The following is a 24,153-nucleotide window of genomic DNA, read 5'->3' on the forward strand; positions in this document are numbered from 1 at the left end:
TTTTGCTGAGCCCGTACTGGTGCAAGCTCCAAGGCAGACTCCTTCCCGACAGTCAAAGCGGCATTGCGTCACGAAAGTGTGGAATCGTAGGAAGACCGCAAGTGTTTATGGTGCCATTTGGGATTCAGCCTTAGACTCACGCTTCAGACACCTGGCATGCCAGAGGTATTTCCCATAGCGACCCCTAGTGGATGCAGAGCGAGTTCCATTTCGAAAGGGAACTACAAATATGAAAACTACAATTTGTTAGCTTTCAAATGATATATAGTTTGTCAATATTATTTTAGGTTTAGACTAGGATATTATTGCTAAAACAATATATGATGGCAAACGCCAGAAAACAAACAACAAAAAAGACGTTACACTCAACATGAATAAGATAAATATCATCTATCTACAGTAATTCACATCACTCGATAAACTGATTCATTTTCAGTACACAAGACAATATTTAAATGTCTATAATTCCATATTTCCAGATATCAAATATGTGGTCACTTCATTTCTCTTTGTAATAGTGATTTTACATAATGATATTTAATAAAACTCTCAACCTGGCGAAGCAAAATGACATCAGATATCAAGTCTTGTTAAATGAAAAATGTCAATGAAGTGAGTTTATGCACAAAACAAGAACAAATATCTGCCAATAAAATCAGAAAAATAAATAATTCAAAGGGAAAACGATCATTTTTCTGACCCCATTGGCTGATATTTCTTCTTGTTTTCAGCACGAACTCACTTCATTCTGATACATTTTTCAGAAAACATCTTCAGTCATTACATCATGCAGGTTTTCTCTGTGTTTGTCAGTGATCGACGTGCAGGCGTTCGAGCGTCTGTTGGGTTCCTGTAAGCAGATCCTGAAGAGGAACATCACACAGTACGAGCAGCAGCTGGTGCGTGTTCGGATCCAGCGTCGACCTCAAACACTGACCTTCACCAGCCTCCAATGCTTTACAGTTCAGTTACGCTCTACGTACAACATGCTCTCGATTACCACAGAAAAAACGGCACATTTATATATTCTCACTTTCCATAAAAGCAAATGATGCAGCTAATGGTTCAACTCCGCTCATGATCATGTAAGGCCAGTAAACTGTAAGAGATGCAACAATAAAGCTGTTTGAAGGAACACCACCAGATGTTCATCATCTCAAGACAATATTGAAAATATTTGCACAGAATTTGAAGCACTTCAACAAAAACAACATTTGTACTCTTCAACCTGGCACGTAGTTATTTTCTGTACTAACGGACATGAGGTACACAGAGCTTCAGATGTTTCCATCCCAAACAAACGTTCCTTAGATTCCTTCTTGATATATTTCTCATCTTGATATATTTTCTAAAAACACCACTGATTTATACAACTGTTAGTCTTGATATTTACCCTTCATTACACTCAGTGTATTATTTTGATGAATAAATGATGAAAGTGACAAAACTCAAGTTTTATGGACTTTTTTTTTTTTATTTGAGTAAGAAAATCTGAAGTGCCCGCAACAAACCCAGCAAAGAGCTGCCAGCCCCAAAGTCTCACAAGTATTTACATCACAAAAGCGGTTTGATTCTGTATTTCTTTCAATCCTCCAGATACTGTACGATCCACAGCAGAAGGTAAAGGGCGACTCTTTTGGGCTCGTTTCATCTCGCCACGGTTTTAAATATTTAAAATATTTACAGTCCGGCAAACCAGAAACTCCATGATCCTGTCGGTTTGCTGCGGGTGATCGGAGACGATCTCAATGTTCAATCCTCTACGGGACCACATGACTGGTTAAAAACACATTTATGTTACAATAATTTCTATGATTCGTTCTTCAAAAAATAGACTCAAAATCAACAAATGAAGAAAACCTCACGTGTCGCTCAAGACAGTTGTGATTTTTTTTTCTTTTCGCCCAATGAAGCATTTTCACGAACAAAAACAAAATTGATCAATAAATACAAACACTGCAGAGACATGAAGTCAGACTGTACAGAAACGCAGAAGAGCATCCGTGGCCCACAGACACGAGGAGAGATCCGTGGAGAAGACCGTTGAATCACACAGAGGTGATGACAATCATGAGGTGCGGAGAGATGCTGGAGATCTGGCTGAGGAGGTCCGGAGCAAGTCGCGACAGGTGGCTCTCGGAAAACTCGCACGGTGGAAAGATCTGCAGCACATAGGCAGGCTGCACATGGAGGGAAAACATCGTTTTAATTGACCAGACAAAACCTGAGAATAAGTGCACTGGTACAGGAAAGGCACCTACCTGATTGGAGCCGGGATTGGGGACGTTGATGATTCCAGCCGCCAGTTTGGCCTGCAGGTAATTGATGAAGGCAGATTTGAGCGCCTGCGTTTGGTTCAACACGTCGTCCTGGTTGACGCCACACGGCATGGCCAACAGCAGGCAGAAGTCACTCTCCCCCTGACAACACAGAAGATAAAACGCCATATAGTGAGAGTCTTCTCCAATGTTCAATCAGCAGCAGCACAAACTAGTTGAATGCATTGATTTTAAAGAGGACGCATCTTTCTTTAGTGTGTAATGTTGCTGTTTGAGCATGAAAAAGGTATATGCAAAATAAAGGGGCGGGGCCTGGTTGAGTGAGTTAATAGTGTTTTGAAACTGGCGATTATGGTAAGGGGCGGAACATTTCCCAAACACCAAATCACAACACACTGCTCCAGCCAATTATGTAAACTAATAACCAATAGGGTGAACACACCTTCATGGTAAGTGAAAATTTGTTTGCAATACTCAAATTAAGTAATCAAAAGTACAACACACATTTGATATTAAACCCATTTTTTCATAGCCCTCTTGGATACTGGAAGATTAATAGATTTTAATAAGCTACAACAAGAGCCTTTGTCCTCGGCTTTACCAACAGGCGATGCACCAAAATAGAGACTCTTGGTGGAAAACCGAATATTCCACAGTCACGTACCGTCATTCTGCGAGCGACTCCCTCCAACTGCTGCGCCTCCAGCCTCATTCTCTGTACGATGCGAAGAATGCCTCCACTCTCCGGGAGAGGCAAAGACCGCAGCCCAAGAGCTTTGTTTCCACATAAGAAATGCAGCTGAACCGCTGCTGTATCATTCTTCAGTGCCAGTAGGCCTTGCCACACAATAGGGTATTTCTGTATAACAACAATAGAGTTCTTCAATCTTAAGGGTCTGGTTTACATTTGCATCTAACCCACTACACATAGATGGTTGAAAATCAATACAAAGTTTTGTGTCTGTTTGTGGTTAGTGGAATATGTGTTAATGTGATGAACTTGTTTAGTCTGCTAGAACACTTGACTCGATATTTTCTAATATATGATGATATTAAGAGGCCAAATACTTTCCCTGGTCACTGTACAGAACTCAACAATAAGGAGTGTTTCAATAGAACTTCGTGTAAAGACGCTTTGATACCATGTGTATTGTGAGAAGTGCTATATAAATAAATGCTTTCAAAACTATCAAGGTATCTGTAATAATGTGTTGGAAACTACCAACCAGTTAATAATGGTTTGCATTCATTTTGTAATATATAATATCCAGCTTGTTGTAAATTTTCACAGTTTGTACAGATTTTTTAATTAATTTTTTTTAAAAATATTTATAACAAACAAAAAATACAGTACTAACAGTAAAAACTGATTATTATTCGGATGTGGGGCTAGTGAAAATAATGGCACGGCAAGTAAAAATCAGGAGTTCTGGGTCGACAGAATAAATCCTTGTTGAGCCCTGCTGTATGCAGGTAATGACAGAGACTCACCGTCAGAAGCTGCACCATGTTCACCGGCTGATGTCCAACCAACTCCACTTTAGCTTCAGCTTGTGGCTGACTTGACTCTGGCTCTTGAGCTCCCTTTGTTTCAAATAAAAGGGACAAAATGTTATTGGCATAGCTCTAAAAGCTAGTAAATATTTAAAAATTGATGCATACGCAAGCTTACCTGTGATGGTGGGATGCTATGGGTTGACTGGTTAATACCCATTGGAGAATTATCAGCAAACTGAGCATGGGCGGGCCGTAGGTTTGTATACATGGCTGAATATTCAGGGAAGGACGTCCCAGCTCCTGTTGTCATCAGTTGAACTCTCTGAGGAGAAGCCATGGGAGGCATTGCACTACGGATTGCCATCATTCCCTCTTTACTGGGAGGTGTCTGTGCCCTCCTAAGCTCTGATGTTTTCGAGGGGTCCTTCTCAGATACTCCCTTTGCTAACAAGTGTGGCCGAGGGGAAAGAGATGCTGCCATGCTGGTAGGAGTTGAAGAGGGTGGTATGTTCTCAGAGACATGCACCTGGTGTAATTCTGCAGTGGGACGATCGCTCTGCTGGTGGTGAATGAGTACTCGCATGTCTCTTGGTGACATGTTGAATCGTTCGATTGGTAAACCACTGGGGAGAGCTCCACGATATTCTGCTGGTATGGATTCTGGTTTCAATTGAGCTGCTGGTGGTCTTCCAAGAGCTGTATGGAAACGCCTTGCCTCTTCTTCCCCCCCATCATGGCTTCTTGCATTGGCTGTGTTAACTTTGAGAACCATTTCCCTGTTCCCCACGGCCTGGGGAGATGTGGGTCGCTGCTGGCCAGGTGGCCAAGAGGAAGTGAGGGTTTCAGAGTGAATGGCATAGTTCATCATAGAGAGAGGTGGAGTGTTCACTCTTACCTCACCCTGAGTGAGGTGTCCTATTGGGCCAACGCGGTGCGGTGACATTCTTCCAATACCACCGTGAGCATTGTGTGGGGGCATGATCACAGACTGCTCAGAGTGGTGGACAGTGGAAACATATGGGGACAGAGGAGGTAATCCAGGGGGAAGGACCATAGACACACCTTTCGGAGATGAAGAGCCTATAGGAGACGACACTTTGGCAAAAGGAGAATGGGGGTGTCCAGATTTCCGGGGAGATCGCGGCTCCTGCTTAGGTTGAATAAGTGACGGAGTTCGATCTGTCGATGTGCCAGCTATGAACCCAACATGATTGCTTGCTGCTGGGGGAAGATGTGGACTTATAGCAGGACTAATAGTTGGGACCCAGGCAGGTTTCACGCCATCCACGCTTAGGGACTCTGACCCTTCTCCCTTCTTGGGGTGCTTCATCACTGTATGATGGTAACTCATGACCTGTGACGGGCCAGGCGTTTGTTGCAATATTTTAACAACTCCACTTTGAACTGAAGTGTAAGAGGATTCTAATTTGTCCAGTGCAGACTCTTGTTTAATTGTGGAGACATTTAGTTGTGGTTTCATTGAATGCCCATGATCTGAAGGAAGTGAACATTTCGAAGATGGTGGCTGGGAGGCACTGTAAAGTTCCTGCTTGATCTGGGGCATGGACACCAACTGCTGTGACTCTATGTCCACAGCACTGGCAGGTGGGATCTGGCTGATTTTGGCACTTATGCGATGTGGCCCCTCCATTTTCTGGCCAGAATGACTTAGCACCACCACACCTTCTGATGTCTGAACTCTCAGTCCTGTGCTGGAACCTGTACTCAGCGATGTACTCTCCACAATATAACGACCAGCATTTCCACCTTCCTCACCGACTGGTGGACCATGGTAAGTACTGCTTTCCTCCAAGCTTGGCTGGTAAATCTGTTTTGGAGGTTGTTTGTCGAGAAAGGGATTTCCAATGGGAGCATTTGGCTTATCCTCTGAGTCAGGGGGATTGCAAACTCGACTGATGACAGAGGTAGGAGTGGAAGCAATAACTGAAATAACGGACTTCTCACTGAAGATCTGCTTTGTTTCTGGGGATGGTATAGAAGCAGGTTGTCGAACTACAGGTTGGGCTGAAACGGAGGGTTGCCTGTTATCTTGATGAGCACTTTTGCTGGTTACCACATCTGGTGGAATGTCACTTTCCCTTACAGAATGAGGATGAATGTTCCCAGATGTAGCACCAATGTCCAACATTGGGCCAGTTCTAGGCTTTGTAAGGATTTTACGCAAATCACCTGAGTTGGCATCATGAACAGGGGTATCTGAGGGTAATGTCGGGCTCTCTACAGAGGTCTGTGGAGGGGAGAGGACCCCAGCTTCTTTTGGCTGATTGAAGCGCTCTGTTGGGGAAACAGAAATCCTGCTTGGGTATGAGGACAAATTCTTGAGGCAAGTTCTTGTTGGAGACATTGAGGGGGATGTGTTTTTGTATGAATAAGGCTGATACTTGGATGACGTTGGGCTTCTGCTGAGAGCAGGAGAAGATTTTGGGATATCCATCTCAGTTTTAAGAGGCAACTCAGGTTCATTTGGAATGTCTGCATTAGGCGCTGTTAAAGTTACACCCTGCTTGGAAGAGGAAGTAATGACAACAGCCGTACTTGTGGGTGATCTTTCTGTGACTGTTGGAAGTTCGGTGGGTATGGATTCTGGTGACTTCACAGGGATGTTTTCAGCATCCAAAACTACATCTTTGAAGGGTTCCTTTTTGCTTCCAGCACCCTTTTGGCCTTTGCCCTTCTTTGAAGCTTTTGCTCTGCCTTTAAACCCTTTTCTAGGAGTGGTTATGGTCTCCTCAACTGCTGTGCTAACACAGGTTTCAGATACTTTTGAACTGGGTCCAAGTGTCTGCATATCAGCATCCGAATCTACAGCAGAATTGATTATTTGTTCTTGAGGCAGGGTACAAGATGTGTCCTCTGATGTAATGGAATCTATAGCAGCAGCAAGCTCTGTTTCACTGGATGGATTTGCAGGCTTTTCTTCTTCTGAGTCACGCTCTGGTTCTTCAGCTAATGAACGTTGTGCCTTTGTCAAGTTACTTTTGAATGGAGGAGGAGGAGGAGATGCATCTTCTGTCAGCTTTGCAATATTCTCAACAGCTTGCTCAAGCTCCAGCTCTCGAGACAGCGAAGCTACATCTGGCTCAATAGCTTTTGTTGAAGAAGGCAATGTTTCTCTTTCACTATTATTAACTTCATCCATGGCATCATTTTCAAATTTAGCTTCTAGTACCGCATCCTTTGAAGACACACCAGGTGAGCTCTTTTTGGGAGAATCATCAGTTCCAGGTTCATCTTCACTAGTCTGAAGCATTGCCTTTACCTCTGTCACGTCAAGCCGAATTGTAAGGTTTTTAAGAACAAGAGAGTTTTCTTCAGTAATGAGTTTCGAACTTTCTGATATTTTCTCCATTTTGTCTCCCTTTTTTCCATTTCCAGATGCAGATATATTCACTGGACTTACTCCTTTTTGTGTGTGGGGTGAAAATTTGCCTTTACCTACTTTGGGAACCCCCTCACTGTTCATCTCACTTGCATCCAATTCTTTGGACTCAGTTGATTTTGACCGTTCAGTTTTTCCTGCTGGTACATCCTCTGCTTGGCGTCGATTCTTGGGGGGGCGTCCCCGTTTCAAGGGCGCTGCAATAACAGTTTCTACATCAGGACCCACATCTTTATCTACGCCACGCTTCCGCGCAACACGAGGTGATTCGGCATCTTTTCCAGGTTGCAGAGCATTTTCATCTTCAAATGGTTTAGCATAAACAGAACGCACATTCCTACGTCTTGCCCTAGATGGTACATTTTGCTCTGTACCTTGCTCCATTTCTGTGCTGTGTCCAGGGGACTTACTTACTGACTTTGAATCAGGTACTGCCTTGGATGCCACTCCTCTTGGAGAAGATGAGCGTTTCAGTTTTTCTTTGTCAATGCGCTCACTTTTGCGGGTACTCTGTTTGTCTGGGGTAGCAGGCAGAGGTGTAGTTACTGGTGTGGTAGGTGAGGTTTTAGCCTTTTTATTTCTTGACTTTGGAGGGGGAGACACAGCTTCTTCAATTGGATAATTATCAGCAACTTTCTGATCATCTGTACTGTTAGATTCAGCCTCTGTAACAGGTGGCTCAGGTTCCTTTTCATGTTGCTCAGAAGGGATATGTGAGAGGGGACTTTGGGATTCAGGAAACTTCGCTGGAGGCTCAGTCTCTGGTTGCGAATTGCTGACTGGTGTTTCATTGCTTGAGAGCAGTTCTGCAACATCTTTGTTGGTTTCAGGAGCACTTTCAAAGTCATTAGTCTTCAGTACCATCTCCTCGACTGGTATCTTTGACTCTTGGCATTCCGAAGAACAATTGGGTTCTGAGGGTTCCTCGAGTAAAGGCTTTAATGGCTGAGCTGAGGGCAGTTCATGCTCTTTATCTTCCTCCTTCATGGAAGGATCAAGCAAATTATAGGTAGGAGTATCAACACATTCTGTTTCTGCTGATGGCAAGGATTCTTTGGCTGCTAAAGCAGGCGGTGATATTTGAGGAGCTTGGACAGGACTAGTCTGAGGAGCCTGAACAGGGCTAATTGATTTGATCTCAGCTTGATGGATACTAGGTTCAGTAGCATTTTGTTGCTGTGGAGCTTGTTCTTCTTCTGGTGTTTTGCTTACTCTGGTTGCATCTATGGTTTCTTCATGCTTGGAATTTTGAGGGATTTGTTCTTTATTCTTCTGTTGCTGCAACCTTGTTAGCTCCAAGAAGCGGCTATGGAAAAGCACAACTGGTTCTGGGTCAGGCTGCCCTTCCGCTGGGCCTTGCTGAGAGTACAGATATCCAATACCATGTTCAGGGTCCTCATGCTTTTGCTCCAGATGCTGGAGACGCCTTGAATCCTGCTCAAAAATAGAACTGTGCAAAAAACGTGATGCAAACAACTCTCGTCTCTCCTGTTCTTCTGGCTTTGGATCTTCTTTCCTGTCATCCACTTTGTCTTCAGACTCACTTCGAATTTTTTTCTTCTTCATATACCACGAGGGAGTTGGTCGTGGTGCTGACTCTACCTTTTCTGTGTCCTTTCTACTTCTGAAACTGGCAAAATGTGAATCGTAATCAAGGAAAGACCAGTTGTCTTCCCTTGAGGAGGACAAAGACTTTGCACGCTCTAACAAAGCTTTAGTATCCGGTGTGATTGTCTGATCATCTGCAAAAGAACGGAATTTGTTTCTCTCTAGAGAGGATGTTAGCTTGGACTCTGACAACCTGTCTGGACGATGCCTTTCAGAGAAAGATACAGAAGTTGATGGCGCAGGAGAGTTGGGCTTATTTTCACGATCCTCTTCCGAGTCAGAACGGACTTCACCAGGTTCCAAATCAGGCCAAAGTCCATAATCCAAATACTTCCGATTGAGACGTCTTTTCTCAGAGGTCCTTGAAAAGTCTGGTAACAAATCTTGCTTTAGTTGACTCTCCCATCGTCTTTGCTGCTCGTCTTGTAGCGATGTACTCATCTTTGACATCTGTGAGGTGTGCATCCGTTTACTGGCAAGTTCCAGATCTAATGGAACATTATCTTCAGGTTTTGAGAGTTCTTTTACTTCTCTCACAGTCATTTGAATACGGGGATCTGCATATTCTTCCTCTCTTTGTAGCGGGGCATGCTGAAACCTTGGAGAGTTTGTGTTATTCCACTCCGGGTCTTCACTCTTTTGCCGAACTGTTCGGTAAATCCTTTCCCTCTTAGCACTCATTTCCATCTCAAAGGACTCTTGTTTCTTGATCTTACTTGGAGGCGAGGTATCAGTTACATCCTGTGGAGGCTTGCCAACCTCATGCACCAGGCTACGATGCTCAAGATCCTCTGCATCTATACCTTGATGAGTTTCTGTCTTTCCTGGTTTATCAGGCGTCTGCAGCTGCTGCCGTAGCCGTCGGTTTTGCTCCATCTGTTTGCGGTAACTCTGAGAAAGGTCAATATTTTCTAGATATTCATCCCTTACTTTGCTGTCCTTATCTGAGGTTCCGTCGTTTGAAAATCGCCTAGGCACAGGGTGCGATTTTGAGTCCAAAACATCCACCTCAGATAATTCACCTGGTCGTAGCAGTGGGCCTTGAGACGTCCCTCTCGTAGTGCTATCCAGCTCTTCCCTTTGACTATAATGAGAACCAATCCTGGATTTGGAGTGTTCTCTTTTTTGAGCCTCTTTCTCTGCTTTCACATCAATATCGGTCTCTTTTGCAAATCCCATGTTCATTGCAAAGTCTGCAGGTTGGCTAATCGCAGACACTGGATCATCCTCTAGACGGCCTCTTTTCTGTCTTATAGTTTTCCCACTGGGATCACCAAACCGCCTCTTTCTCGCAGCAAGTCTGTCAGAATCTAAAAGGGAATCTTTGCCGTCACTACCAGAGTCAGATTTTAAATGTTTCTTTGACTTTCCTTTGCCATCCCTGTCTAACGACTCACTTTTGCACTGATCGAGTCGCTCTCCCTTTTGAGCCTCGAGGCGAGTTACGTGGTCAGCAGGGGAAGGTTCTTTGTCCCCTTTATGCTTCTGCTTTTCTTGACTCTCCAAATCTGAAACTTTTACTTTCCCAGAACTCAAATCCAGACTAGCCTCTCTATCTGCTTCAGATTGAGGTACACTGGGAGACTGCGCTTTACCTCTCCTTTGCTTTGCTTTCTCTCCCTTCTCTCTGTCAGCCTTTTCCTTGCGTCTGCCACGCTTCTTGCTCTCCGCTCCACTTGTACGCTCTGCCTCGGTCTGCTCCATTTCTCTCTCCAGTCCTTCTGATTTGTAATCTACTGGCGATTTCTCAGACTTCTCAAACTGAGGTGGAGGTGGAGACAGTGAGCTGCAGCTTCCAGATCTCTCAGAGGAGTGTCTGTACACGCGTCTTTCAGCTTCTCGTGAGACACGATCAGAAGGTGAGGGTGAAGCAGAGGGAGTTAAGGGACGACGCTGATGAGACGGGCTCCATCTGCCTCGATCGGCCTCAAATCGCTCCCGCTCCCGTTCTCGTTCACGCTGGATATAGCTGTACTTCCTGATGTCCTCAAAAGGGTCTCGATAGTCTCTGTATTCCCGTGGGTCCTCATGATAGCGGGGATCGTAATGTTCTCCTTGGTAATGATCCAACTCTGCATAGCGATCGCGACTGCGACCAGGATAATCTCGACGGGGGTCTTCGGCATAAATGCCAGGAGTCCTCACATTCTCGTAATATGCCCGCTCAGCTGAAAACTCATGATAAGGAGTTCGCCGCTCTTCCCTGACAAAACAAAACAAGATTTGGGAAACAATTAGCCAAGTGCTTGAAGATAAACAAACTGCAAGCAGGAATAATAGTTTCTAAGGTGTTTTACTAAAGGCAGCACTCACCTCCTCTCTGATGGAATATCATAAAAGTCACGGATGTCCTGCCCTGACGCCTGCATAGATCGATAGAAAGCCATTTGACTCTCCTGACTGGCAAAATCAACCTGGACAGAAGAAACAAACACATTACGTTATATAATTGTATATATACTGGTGGTCAAAAGTTTGAAAGAAGTCTCTTCTGCTCACCACGGCTGCATCAGTGTTAATTCTGCCAGCCATTTTAATTTTGTCTTAGTCTTCATCTTCAGACGAAAATGCTTATTAGACTGTCACATTTTAGTATTTTTTGTCTTTCATAGTTTTAGTCGAAAATTCATTGCATTTTTGTCGACTATTAGTGATTACTTTTGGTCAAACTGCAGTTACCAACATTAATTTTGGTAGCTACTTTATATGTAGTCTTTAGACAACAAAGTCATTATAATTTTTCTCTTTAGACCACTTCAATTAAGCTTATGGGAAATTGGAATCAAGTAGAGTTGTCAAAAGTACCGACTTCAGTACCTAGTCGGTACTGAAATTTTAAAAATGTGATGCTTTGAGCGCTGTTGAACAGATTCGTATACACCTGATTGGCCATTATGTTCACAGCTTATCGGATATGTCTGTGACTGGTTTCAATGATCAATGCTGTAAAAACATTGTAAATAATCATCAATGAAGCTCTTCACCAAGTGCTTACACCGATACACACGGGAGAGTTTTGCTTTTAAACACTTCCGCTCCCACTTTCAAATTCAAACACTTCCGAGTGCTTTCAAACGCTGCCGTGCGTTGATCATTGTAGCCAATCACTGAGATATCTGATGAGCGCATCAACACAATGGCCAAACAGGGGTGTTTATGAATCCGCTCAACAGTGCTCAAAGTGTCACAGAAGTCGGTACTTTTGACAACTCTAGAATAAAGGTAACAGGCTGTATTGACATTGCACTCTTAGCAGTAGCACTTGTGCAATTCTGCATATTCCTTTTCCTTAGTTGCTATCAGCCTGCACACTGATTTGCAGATTTAGTCGCAGCAAACAGCGCAAGCAACTCGTGACAGAACACAGACCGACTGAATGACACTTTCATTTAAGTAGAAATTCTTAAATAAAGACCACTGAACTCCAGCTTACTTGTTTGTCTGCGTTTTCTTCTGCAGAGTAGAGAGAGCGCGTGCACATGGTTGCCAGATTGCAAAGATTAAGTAAAACTCCGGATAGAAAACGTGTTCTTTTAACAGAAAAGCTCTGATTGGGGGATTTAAATTCTTGAAATCTAGCAACCGTAAACATGAAAGCTCATAAAAACAGTCTAATGCAGTGGTCAGCAAAAGGCGGCCCGCAGGCCAAAACTGGCCCGCCAGCAATAATATCTGGCCCGCACCCCTCAGCCAGATTATTTTGATAGCGGCTGGTTCTGAAATAGATTTTCGTCTCGTGGTGCATCTAATATTATCACCGTGTCTACACCAGGCGCGCCGCACCGCAACAGCTAAAAGCTGTCTACACTGAATGCGACAAACCGACCATTGCAAAGCACTTGGACTACGTCAGAAACAGAACGGGGAATCCGTTCACTGTCGGCAATGTGTTGTGTTGTGTCTCGCCTCGCCGCTCCGCGCCGCATCCAGTGTAGACAATATCATTATAATGGGTTCTATTATCTTTTATAGCGTCGCGCCGCTCGCGTCCGGTGTCGGTGTTGTATTCTTTGAAAACAGCGACAACTTCATTGCAGATAAGACACACCGGCTTTGCATTCACAAAACTAGGTAGGATGAACGCATAGTTGTCTTTCCATTCTTCTTTGTATGCCCTATATTTCGCTGACAACTTTCCTCTTCTTTGATAGTGCCATTTTCTCTCACCAGCTATCTTAAATGTTAACATCACTCTGCACATAACGTAATAGCGTACCTCCAGCACGCAAACAATTAAAAAAAAAAATGCAGTTTAGTGCGTGAGGATGCCAAGGAAAAATTCTGAGTGTAAAAGTTATAGTAGGCTACGTCAAATAATTATTACAATAAGCTAGGCTCCATTGTGTAACAAGCAAATTAAAATGTTACACATTTATTATTCACAATATGGAAAGAGGAAATAAAACATAGTTCGTTAAGAGCATGACTCAAACATGCCGTTAGTGGGCTTATTCAAGTTATTTTTATCCGCTCTGCATCTCCCACATATGTGTGTTTTTGTCTTTTTGTTAATGGCTGTCCTTCTACAGGATTTAACACAGAGTAACAGCTCAATACCAGTTACAAAAGACACTGTAACAGTCTTACACAGGCAATTCTAGTTGCATTTTTCAATTAATTTCTTAAATTAGCCTTTGACCATGTTCTGGCCCGCCATCTAGTGGCAAAATCTTTTTTGGCCCGATGCCAAACTTAATTCCCGACCCCTGGTCTAATGTTTTGTCGTGTCCTTTATTTGACAAAAACAAAGAGTGATTTTTGGTCAAGTTTTTATTTTTTTTAAACCACATTTAAGTCTCATCTTTTTTCCATCAATGATATTGCATGTTGATATAGTCACAGTTATCATTTAATAACGTTGGCATCGCTTCGTCATCGTCATGAAAAAAAAGGTCATTGAATATGTTTTGTCATAGATTTCGTTAACGAAATTAACACTGGGCTACAAGTATCGCAAATACAGTAATATTGTGAAACACTATTACAACTTAAAATAACTGTTTTCTATGAGCACATACTGTGAAATTCCTGTGATCAAAGCTGAATTTTCAGCATAATTACTCCATTTGCTGCTTAAGAAACATTTCAGATTATTATTATCAATGTTGAAAAGAGTTCATACTGATGAATAGAAAGTTCAGAAGTCACTAGTCAGTTCCACACACCTTAATTTTGTTCCCTCCTATCTTCCATCCTTTGGTTTCTCTAACAGCTGCTTGGGCAAAATCAGTGTTGTTGTACAGAATAAGAGCCATTCCTTTTAACCTATCAAACACAACCTGTAAAAGAGGCCAATAGTTAGTATAACTCCACACAATTCCAGTAAAAATCAATATATTAAAATGTCATGCCAAAATCTACCTTGACGACGGGTCCGTAGCGACAGAAGTGTCGTGTGAGGTACTGCTCTGTGATATTCGAGGTCAGCCCGTCCAACCACACGCATGCTGTCGGCATACTCTTCCCAAACCCAAGCTGGAATCAAGGCAAAAACAAACATTACAGAGCATCCAGGCCAATTTCACCCTAAAAACAATATGGTTACAGACAGTATCTGTCAAGAACACACATCTAAATACCTTCAGTCTGTTGGTGCCGAGATACTCTCCATCCATTTTCTTAATGGCTTTACAAACACTTGCAATATCAGAGTATTGAACAAATGCATACTGGGGAATGCCATTCACCCTCTTGATATCAATATCCTGAAATCAATCAAGACAAATACATGCTTTAAAAAAAGACTGCAACAATTACAAGGAGCAACTAAGAAACTTCAAATAAGATTGGAGTTTGTTCACTCGTTGGAACCACAATGAACAACTTTTGACTTTTTTTCCCCCCTCAAACAGATAGAAATGTCCATGTAATAGATTTATAGAGTCTCTAGGATGAACAGTTTACATGACTAAGTCATTTACAGGAAAAACAGCAACTAGTGATACACCGAAACAAATTCTTGGCTGCAACTGAGAAGGCTCATTTTAAATTGGCTTATGTATATATACACACCTGCATGACTGCACAATTTTGACAAAAATTATGACTGTCGATTAATGCCCTTGATCATCACACTGTACACCACCACAGTGGATCTGAAATGAAGCAATCAAGATTGAAGTGCCGATTCCAGCTTTAATTTGTGGTTATTTATATCCAAACTGGGCAAACGGATTAGCAATTACAGCACACTGTATTTGTAGTTCCCTCCATTTCAAGGGAGCAAAAGCAATTGACCGATTTCATAGCTGTTCCCTGACTATTTTGTTAATTAAGCAGTTAAACGGTCAGGAGGAGATTCGTAATGTGGGATTTGCATTCACAAGCGGTTGCAGAAAGACTGAAGAGAACAAAAACCCATCAGAGAGATGCAGAAGCGTCAGGAACAGACGACGATGGAGAAAAACCCTTCACAATATCAAGCCACGGTCACTGTTAACATGTAGAGAAGACTTCATCGTCACCGCAGCGGCTTCACCTCGAGAGAATTTAGTTCTTAAACAATTCATATTTTTGTTGAACTACTTGAATTAAAACTGAAATACGCACACTGATTTTCCCAACCCTCTACAATGCGAGTAAATCACTTGCATGTGACCAAATTTCATGCTTGATATAATTTCATCGCCTGCTGAACTTTACGCACCGCCACTGGGCTGAGAGCGCCCTCTGTCGCTTCTTTCACATATGACAGGAAGCGTACATATGAACTGATGTGCTAGATCAAAAAGCAGGGCTTGACAATAAGGATAGCTGAGCTGACAGAACTGTCACTGTCCTGATCGGGCCAGTGCTGCATCATCATGAAAGTTTATCATTTACACGTTTAAGCCTTGGCAATTTAGACATTCAAGCGCAAGAAGAAAAACTCAATTCGGAACTTGCGAAAGCCGCGTCTGACAGCACGCAAATACTGAATTGATTTCTCTTTAATGTCTTCTTGTGCTCGAACAGACAATTTCACACAAAATTATGACAACATGCCTGTCTTGGCGAGAATCCCAGTAAACATAGTCGGTTATGTCTTAAGTGAAAGTAAACTGTCGCGAAAGAAAACGTATAACAGAATCAGTATATTGGATCTGTGCTTAAAGGGTTAGTTCACGCCAAAATGTAATTTCTGTGAATAATTTCTCACCCTCATGTCGTTCCACACACGTAAGACCTTCGTTCATCTTCAGAACACAAATTAAGATATTTTTGATGAAATCCGAGAGGTTTATGACTCGTCCATAGACAGCAATATAATCAACACTTTCAAGGTCCAGAAAGGTACTAAAGACATCGTTAAAACAGTCATGTGACTGCAGTGGTTCAACCTTAATGTTATGAAGAGACGAGAATACTTTGTGCGCAAAAACAAAACAAAAATAACGACTTTATTCAACAATCTCTTCTCTTCCCTGTCATTATCCTTACGCAGTAACACAGTGAAGCTTCCATGTTTATGTCCGAACGCCGGCTCAGTATTGGCTGAAGCTGATCACGTGATCAGCACGACGCATGTGTGTGACGCTGACGCAGGAGCCGGCCAATAATGAGTCGGCGTTCTGACGTAGAACCTGGAAGAGTTGGACGTAAACAACATATGAGAATGACACAGAAGAGAAGAGATTGTTGAATAAAGTCATTATTTTTGTTTTGTTTTCGCGCACAAAAAGTATTCTCGTCTCTTCATAACATTAAGGTTGAACCACTGCAGTCACATGACTGTTTTAACGATGTCTTTAGTACCTTTCTGGACCTTGAAAGTTGATTATATTGCTGTCTATGGATGAGTCATAAACCTCTCGGATTTCATCAAAAATATCTTAATTTGTGTTCTGAAGATGTTTTACGGGTGTGGAACGACAATTAATTAATTAATTTTCATTTTTGGGTGAACTAACCCTTTAAAGTGTTTAATGTTAATCAAATGAAAAGACCTCGACTGAATAACTTTTGTAACTTTAATAAGAATTCATCTATATTTCATTCAAACATTGAAGACTATGCAGTGTTATTTTACATTTGATCGCTTTAGGTAGAGTACAGATATTGAATAATCTTTATCTTACTACTGTTAGATCTACCGGACCAGCACTGTTTATTACATTTGTATCTTGGTTCTATTGTGTTTGTTTTATTTAATCTGCATTGAATAATACTTGATTTTAAATCCATTGTGATGGTGCAGAGAGCCAAAATGAGCAAAACTGTCACTGTCCAGATATTTATGGATCTAAATGAGGAATGCTTTTCGTGACGTAACCGCAATTAATGAATTCATTGTGCAGTCCTGCTTTACAACAACAGCTGCAGCAAACCGTGTAATGAAGCTTCTGTCAGTGTAGATCAATGTGAATACTGACTTCAATCAAACTATCTTAAACTGTACCTATAATGTATGACATGCTGCGTTCGTCCATCACTGTCTGTATAATCCACGAGAGAGTCAATATCACACTGATCAACAGGCGTAGAAATACTTTACAGTAATGAGTAGACTTCAGTAAATGTTAAGTCCGTAACAGAACTGCAAATTATCAGTCCAGTCCAGAAGTTTCTTGTCCGAGACTTCATTTCAGCACATAACCACCTCAAAACGCTACACTCTTCTCTACTAGAATTAGATTGGAGTAAAAATGCTAACATACCACGATCTCCCCGAAGCGCTGGAAGACGTCGAGTAGCTGCTGATAGTTGGTGGTCTTCTCCAGGTTTCCGATAAACAGCGTACGAGTGGCCTTGGGGTGAAACTCGTCGATGCGTCCGTCCAGGGGACGAAACTCGTTCTCGCTCTCCGTCTCGGGCCCGTTCCAGGCCGTGACCTCGATCAGCATCCCGAAGAAGAGCTTTCCTTTGGACACGCTGAGGGCTTTCTCCTGGTCTTCCTGCTGTCGGAAGAACACCAAACCGTAGCGCTCTTCCGACGCCCCGTGGATCTGAACCGATGTCACCTTCCCATACTTCTTAAACTCGTGAAAGAGCCCGTCTTTCAAACTCGTATCTGATGAGAGTAAAACGCAGACGCTTTTAGCTTAAAGTGTTATGTTTTGATCATGAAAGAGACCCATAAAAGGACCAAGGATTGTAATATGTGTTTAATCTTCAAACATAAGCTTTGACTGGATTTCTGACAAGGGTTAGTTCACCCAAAAACAAACTTCTGTCATCAGTTACTCGCCCTCATGTCGTTCCAAATCTGTAAGACTTTCGTTCATCTTCGAAACACAAATGTAGACATTTCAAATGAAATCTGTGAGATTTTTGTCTATTCACACAAAACTCTAACGCTTCAAAATGGTCATAAAGAGATGGTCAAATAAATTCATATGAATAGAGCCATTTAATCCATGTCAATTGTGTTTATGAAGATGAAGAAAAGTCTTATGGGTTTGGAATGATGGCAGAATTTACATTTTTGGTTGAACTAACCCTGTAAACCTGTCAGAAATTCAATCAAAGCTTATGTCTGAATATCAAACGCATATATTACTATCCTTGGTCTTTTTATGGGTGTAATTAAATCCCCCAAATAACCCATATTTTGAAATTGTTCACCTTTTTCAACTTCGATTCTGAAAGTATCTGTACCCGAGAGACTCTGAACTACTGTGGACTTTAAGGGAACAAGTTTGTCTTCATGTCCACCAATTTCCATCAGGCTAGTGGTCATAATTCTTCAGATATCAAACTCTAAACATGCCTCCCTGATTAGACGAAACTATATCATAGATCTTAGTTTTAGGTCACCAACAACAAATGAGCAAACTATGAATTAAACAGCAACACGCTCCGATTTGACATGGACTGAGCTTCATTCAAGAGCACCTATTCTGCTTCTTTCTTTAGTGTGTAATGTTGAGCATGAAGAAGCTCTACAAAGTCCCTCCAGCGGGAGTTCTTCTCTATATCAGTGTCAATGTTTCTGAAAGTTTTAGATCTTACCTTATACTGTTTTTTGAACACTCAATATTTTGTATAGGGATTTTTTTAATCATTTAAAGTATAAATGAGCATAGACCCCTTTAAATAAGATGAAAAACACGGCCCAAGGAACAGGTGAAGCAAGCAGTAAACGGTCACCTGTGGATCGTGTCGGGAGGTTCTGGACTCTGATGCCGAAGCTCCTCCGTGGCTCGTCGGAGTCCAGCGCGAGCACAGGAGGAGCCGGAGGAGCGTGAGTGGCCGTAGACTGCACTGAGCGCGCTCGCGACCCTTCACTGGAGCTGCTGTTCGAATCACTGCTGCCAGAACACAACAGAGGAACCACATTCAGACAAACCCAAAAAACAGAAACACCCACTAACATACAAAAATAAGGGCAATAAACAAGCCCAACGTGATTTAAAGAGAACGCCATTAGTTATGTTAGAGAAACTATAAACATTTAGCATCATTACAGTATGAGAGTATTAAACATGTCTGTATTTGAACTTCCTCAACTGAACCCAGCAATTAAAATCGTGGTAATGTTCATTTAGAAGGAATAAGTCATTTTGGTTCTGTTTTCACACATCTCTAAGTGTTGACTGTATTCATCAAGCTGAACCCCTCAATCGTGTTATCAAATTTATGAAATTAAAAAAACTTTGAGTTTGGTCTAATCTGACAGACGGTAATTCAGGTTCTGCCTGAATGAAGCCGAGTTACAACCCTGTTACCAAGAAAAATATTTACATTTGATGTTTATTTATTCCTTGAAATTACCATGATATCCACGATGCAGAAAACACAGATGGGATCACGGAATCAGACATAACATGGAATTTACGGAATAAAATGGAATGTTACTGAATTTGGAAAATTCTGTATGAATAAATCAAAAGTATGGTGATGTTGATGAGTGTGTGTGAATATTACAGACTGATGTGTAAATCTGAAGTCTGTCTCAGTGTGCTCTTCTACACGTGTGACACTCCATATGAAATTATGATGGAAATACACTGAGTGCAGAATTATTAGGCAAGTTGATTTTCTGGTCATATTTTTTTTCCCCAAGCACATTTTACCAATTCCAAACCACATCAATCTTAATAACTATTATTAATTTTGTATTTAATTATTTATAAGTGAGATATAATTGTTCATGAAGGCCGGAAATGAAAAATGCCTCATATTCAGGTGTGCATAATTATTAGGCAGGTTTTCTTTTACAGATGGAATGAGCCAGATAAAAAGATTTAACTCAGACTGAAAAGTCAAAAATTATTAAATGCCCATAAGGAGGATGCAATACTAATGCAATACTAGAAATTACAAAGTTAAAGCATGACCAATGGACAGCAAAACGCTCATTGGGTCAGCAGGGTCAGACAAAAACAGGTGGAGGAGAAGACACATGTTAACTGCAAAATAATTAAGAATTAAGGTGAATAATTAAGAGTGAAACCATCGGGAAACCTTTAGTCTCCAGCGTCACCATTTACCAGAACTGCAACCACATCCTCTTGTACCACTGTTTGAAGAGTTCATCTTCCAGAATCTAGCAGTAAGGTGTGGTGCTGACTCCTGTGTACTTAACCGACCTTTTATCGCCCTACAATCCTTCACGCTCTTTAAGATCACAAAACTCTGGACTTCTGGTTGTACCTAGGATAGCTAAGTCCTCTAAAGGAGGGAGAGCGTTTTCACATTTGGCTCCTAAACTCTGGAATAGCCTTCCTGATAATGTTCGGGGCTCAGACTCGCTCACCCAGTTTAAATCTAGATTAAAGACACATCTCTTCAGCCAAGCATTCACATAATCCATCTCATATCAGATCAATTGCACATGACTATCTTTGCTTAATGTTATGAACAGCAGCTATGCTAATTATTCTCCATTTGCTTTTCTGTTTTACCTCGGGACGCCCGTCCCGAGGTGACTAGAGAGTACATCAGTTTCAGTTTGGATCCAGCCTCTTAAGAAGACCTCAGATGACTAAAACTTTGGAAGAGACGGCGCCAACTCCTGCGATGACTTCAGAAGATGCAACATCTGGATCAACACGCACATTCACATTCTATAAATCCTAATTATTGTTAATATGTAATTCATTTTTCCAGGAGCTCTTTGCTTCTACCTCCAATTAAATTGCTAACAGTGATTGTATGTTAATCGCCTAAATTATTACATTATTAGCTAACTGCAGTCTCCAAATTGTAATGTTGATATGCATTCTCTGTAAAGCTGCTTTGAAACGATATGTATCGTGAAAAGCGCTATACAAATAAATGTGAATTGAATTGAATTGAAAGAGGATGTGGTGCTGGTCCTTCAAGAGTCACTCTCAATCTGTCTTCATGTATTTTACAACACTTCAGCTTGTGATTCTTACTAAGTGTGGGTCATTTTTTAGGGTTCTTCACCTAACCTAAGTCTCTGAGGTCCTGACACCTTGCACTTCTGGAGACTCCAGGTAGGTTGCAGTTCTGGTTAATGTTGGTGCTGGAGACTAAAGGGTTCCTGATGGTTTCACACTTAATTCTTCATTAATTATGCACACCTGAATATGAGGCGTTTTTCATTTCAGGCCTTCATGAACAATTATATCTCACTTATAAAAGATTAAATACAAAATTAATAGTAGTTATTAAGATTGATGTGGTTTGGAATTGGTAAAATGTGCCTGAAAAAAAAAAATATGATCAGAAAATCAACTTGCCTAATAATTCTGCACACAGTGTACATTAGTATTGTGCAAAGCAATTGTGCAAAGCAATAACGACAATAATAATAATAGAACTTATTAAAACATTTAAGGAATATCCCAATTTTTCATTTGTGTTTTCATTTTAAAACTAATCTTCTGCTGCGCTGCGCTTTTGTTTGGCAAAAAAGGAATTGTTCACATTTTAAAAGATAAATTAAATTGTTAAAGTTTTATGCATTCATTTGATTACCACTGTGTTTGATGATAAATTCATATTGTATTACATCATAAAACACAGAATCCAGAAATTTAAACAGACAACACAGAATTTTATGTTAAAATTGTACTAAATTGTTAAAGTTTCATGAATTTAATTGATTAGACTACCTTTGTAATGATGAAAAAAAAAAAAACATTAAAATGGAATGGAGATAAAATGGATTTCATTTCCTATTTTAAACTGCATTCAGACACAGAAGGATTCTAATAATAAGGTTGTGACAAATGTAAAATCTCATAAAACACGGTTGTAGCGCTGGTACGATACCTGCCGCTGCCAGTGCTGCTGGTGCTGCTGACCGAGTCCGAGCTTGAAGACGGGCTGCGTGAGCGCGAGCGCGGGCCCCGGCTGGGAGACACGGGCGCTCTTTTGGGCGAGTGGGCGGCTTTAGGGGTCTGTCCCGTGCTCCTCTGGGGCGACGGGTGCCGGGACTGGGAAGAGTGCGAGGACCGGCTCCGCCGATGATGGTGGTACGTCCGGTCCGCGCGCCGGCCCCTGTCGTCCCGGTACGGGTCGCGGCGAGCGGAACTGGAAAGGGTAAAAGGGTCACGAATCCGAGACTCAAAGTGAGACTCCGACGCATCGAAGCCACCGCTAAGAGCACTAGCGGCCGGGCTGGAGCTGACTCCGGAGGCAAACATAGAACGGTCCCTGTAATAGTCTGTGTTGTAGTGCCGCGGCCTGTCGAATGTGCCGCTGCGCTCGTGGTGTCCGTAAGGACTGTGCTCGTACGCTCGCTCCCGACTGTCAGAGCTGCTGCTGTGAGAGAGACAGAAAGAGACACGACAGAAGGGGGAACATACACACTTAGATTCGAACTGGATCCATCTCAAATAGCTAATACAGGAAATCAAGTGCACCTTATCGTACAAAATCTAGCGGGCCAGGTTGGGGAGCCACAATTTAACGAAAGAAATCACAAGCACACGTCCGAGAGGCTGGTGGACTGAGCTACACTGAGGCTCTAGCGCTGAAAACGGACTTCTACACCAATCATGCAGTGTTTCTATCCGACTGTGACATTATTACAACGGTTTGAGGAGGAACGTTTACTCTGATCAACTGAATCATGCTCGCTATCTGGCTCTGAACACTGGAGGGGAAAATCAGAACTGAAGATCGAGAGCTGAAACAAGTATGGAGGGACAGAAGAGTTAAAAATAACAAGGTTCTAGGGTTAGTAAAGAACAGGGGTTAAGAGACAGGGTGCATGTCTAGGTTAGAGAGAGAAAGCACAGAGAGGCGTAAGGCAGGGCAATACCAACCTTTTCAGAGCAGTAACTGACCCTACATATTCCCAATACAATATAGGAGGAATTTTGTGTGAGCCAAAAACAGTGACGGCGTAAAGCGGTGCCTGGCGAAAAAGTCCCGAATCCCACTATGCAAAAAGGGTCTTCATCCAATCAAGGTCGCGCCGGCCATCCGTACGCCTTCTGTACCGTTCTGAAGGTGGACGATGACAGTTTAACAAACATAAAATAAGAAAAAGTCTTTACCAAAAAACAAAAAAACTATCTTCTTCCAAGAAAAACATAGCTTTCCACTGGCGAGGAATAATCCGAACGCCGCACATAAAAAGACGACGGCTCTGCGGGACCAAAAAAAAAAAAAAACGAACAGTGCGTAATTCCAGCGCATTACGTTCCTCCGAACGGCAGCGGTGAGACTTCAGAAAACTCTTCTACCGGCTGCGTACATCCACTCGAGATCAGGTAATCCAGTTCGATCTACACCTATACATCCAACATGAGGTTAGATCCAACATTCAGGCAGTGGGAATCTTCCCGTGACGTCTTCTTGTCTTCGAAGCTTCACGGAAATATCCAAGCGAGCGAGCGACGAGCGTTTGTGTCCCTCTCTAAGAATGATGTGCGGTGACAAGGAGGATGGAGATGATGAACCCTGACACACTTACTCCACACGGCGCTGGTGCGTTTCGCTCTTAAATCCACGGCAGTGATACACATCCACGGCTGACCATGACAGACAGTTAGCACAATGACCAAATGGGTGATGGGATAATCGTGCAAGGCAAATGAGAACTGACAAAAAGGTTTGCGATATCTCGTAACTACTTTCCCCGTTAAAAATCTTGTGTTTAATCCGTCATCGGCACATACTTCCAAAGAGCACCATCCAAGGGGTAGTAATATCCGAGATTTGGAGAACGCCTAATATCCAAACTCACCCGTTACGTCTCCGCCAGACATCGTAATATCCAAACCGACCGGGATATTCTCCACGTGGGTAATATCCAGCTCAGACGAGGGCTATGGCTCACACAGTAATCCCACATTTTGAACAAACCAATCTAATCCACTCATTCTTACATGATAGACAAGGATTAATAATTCCGTGTGCAGGAAGTCAGGCCTCAGAGAATGGAGAGGGATCCCTAGAATCTGGTCTTAGCAATCAGTATTGTGTTTTACCCAACCTCAACCCCTGTATCTGACACCATAGTCCCCC

General features: G+C 42.2%; 2 protein-coding genes across 3 annotated transcripts in view; one reads left to right on the forward strand and one right to left on the reverse strand.

Moving 5' to 3' along the window:
- The window catches only part of prkar2ab (protein kinase, cAMP-dependent, regulatory, type II, alpha, B), a 36,466-nt gene extending 34,547 nt beyond the window's left edge, over positions 1-1,919 (forward strand). The window contains exon 10 of the mRNA XM_051910558.1: positions 814-1,919. Within this exon, the coding sequence (XP_051766518.1) occupies positions 814-1,052 (239 nt within the window). The 3' untranslated portion in view covers positions 1,053-1,919. The remainder of the gene's footprint in view (positions 1-813) is intronic.
- Positions 1,449-24,145, reverse strand: si:ch1073-335m2.2 (msx2-interacting protein). Of its 2 annotated transcripts, none has more exons than XM_051910531.1 (13): positions 22,947-24,145; positions 21,949-22,437; positions 18,853-19,013; positions 17,421-17,773; positions 14,364-14,489; positions 14,146-14,259; positions 13,950-14,063; positions 11,098-11,198; positions 3,952-10,987; positions 3,771-3,863; positions 2,944-3,138; positions 2,262-2,420; positions 1,449-2,180 (listed from the first exon to the last, which is right to left on the reverse strand). In XM_051910531.1, exons 2-13 carry the CDS (start codon positions 22,320-22,322, stop codon positions 2,049-2,051), a joined length of 8,958 nt encoding a protein of 2,985 aa, XP_051766491.1. In that variant the 5' UTR covers positions 22,323-22,437; positions 22,947-24,145; the 3' UTR covers positions 1,449-2,048. The 2 variants fall into 2 exon arrangements, with proteins under 2 accessions (XP_051766491.1, XP_051766490.1); XM_051910530.1 differs by having other exon boundaries at positions 21,949-22,440.
- Positions 24,146-24,153: the final 8 nt, after the last annotated feature.

The sequence above is a fragment of the Ctenopharyngodon idella genome, chromosome 10, assembly GCF_019924925.1.
Source record: "Ctenopharyngodon idella isolate HZGC_01 chromosome 10, HZGC01, whole genome shotgun sequence".
NCBI classification, from domain to species: Eukaryota; Metazoa; Chordata; class Actinopteri; order Cypriniformes; family Xenocyprididae; genus Ctenopharyngodon; species Ctenopharyngodon idella.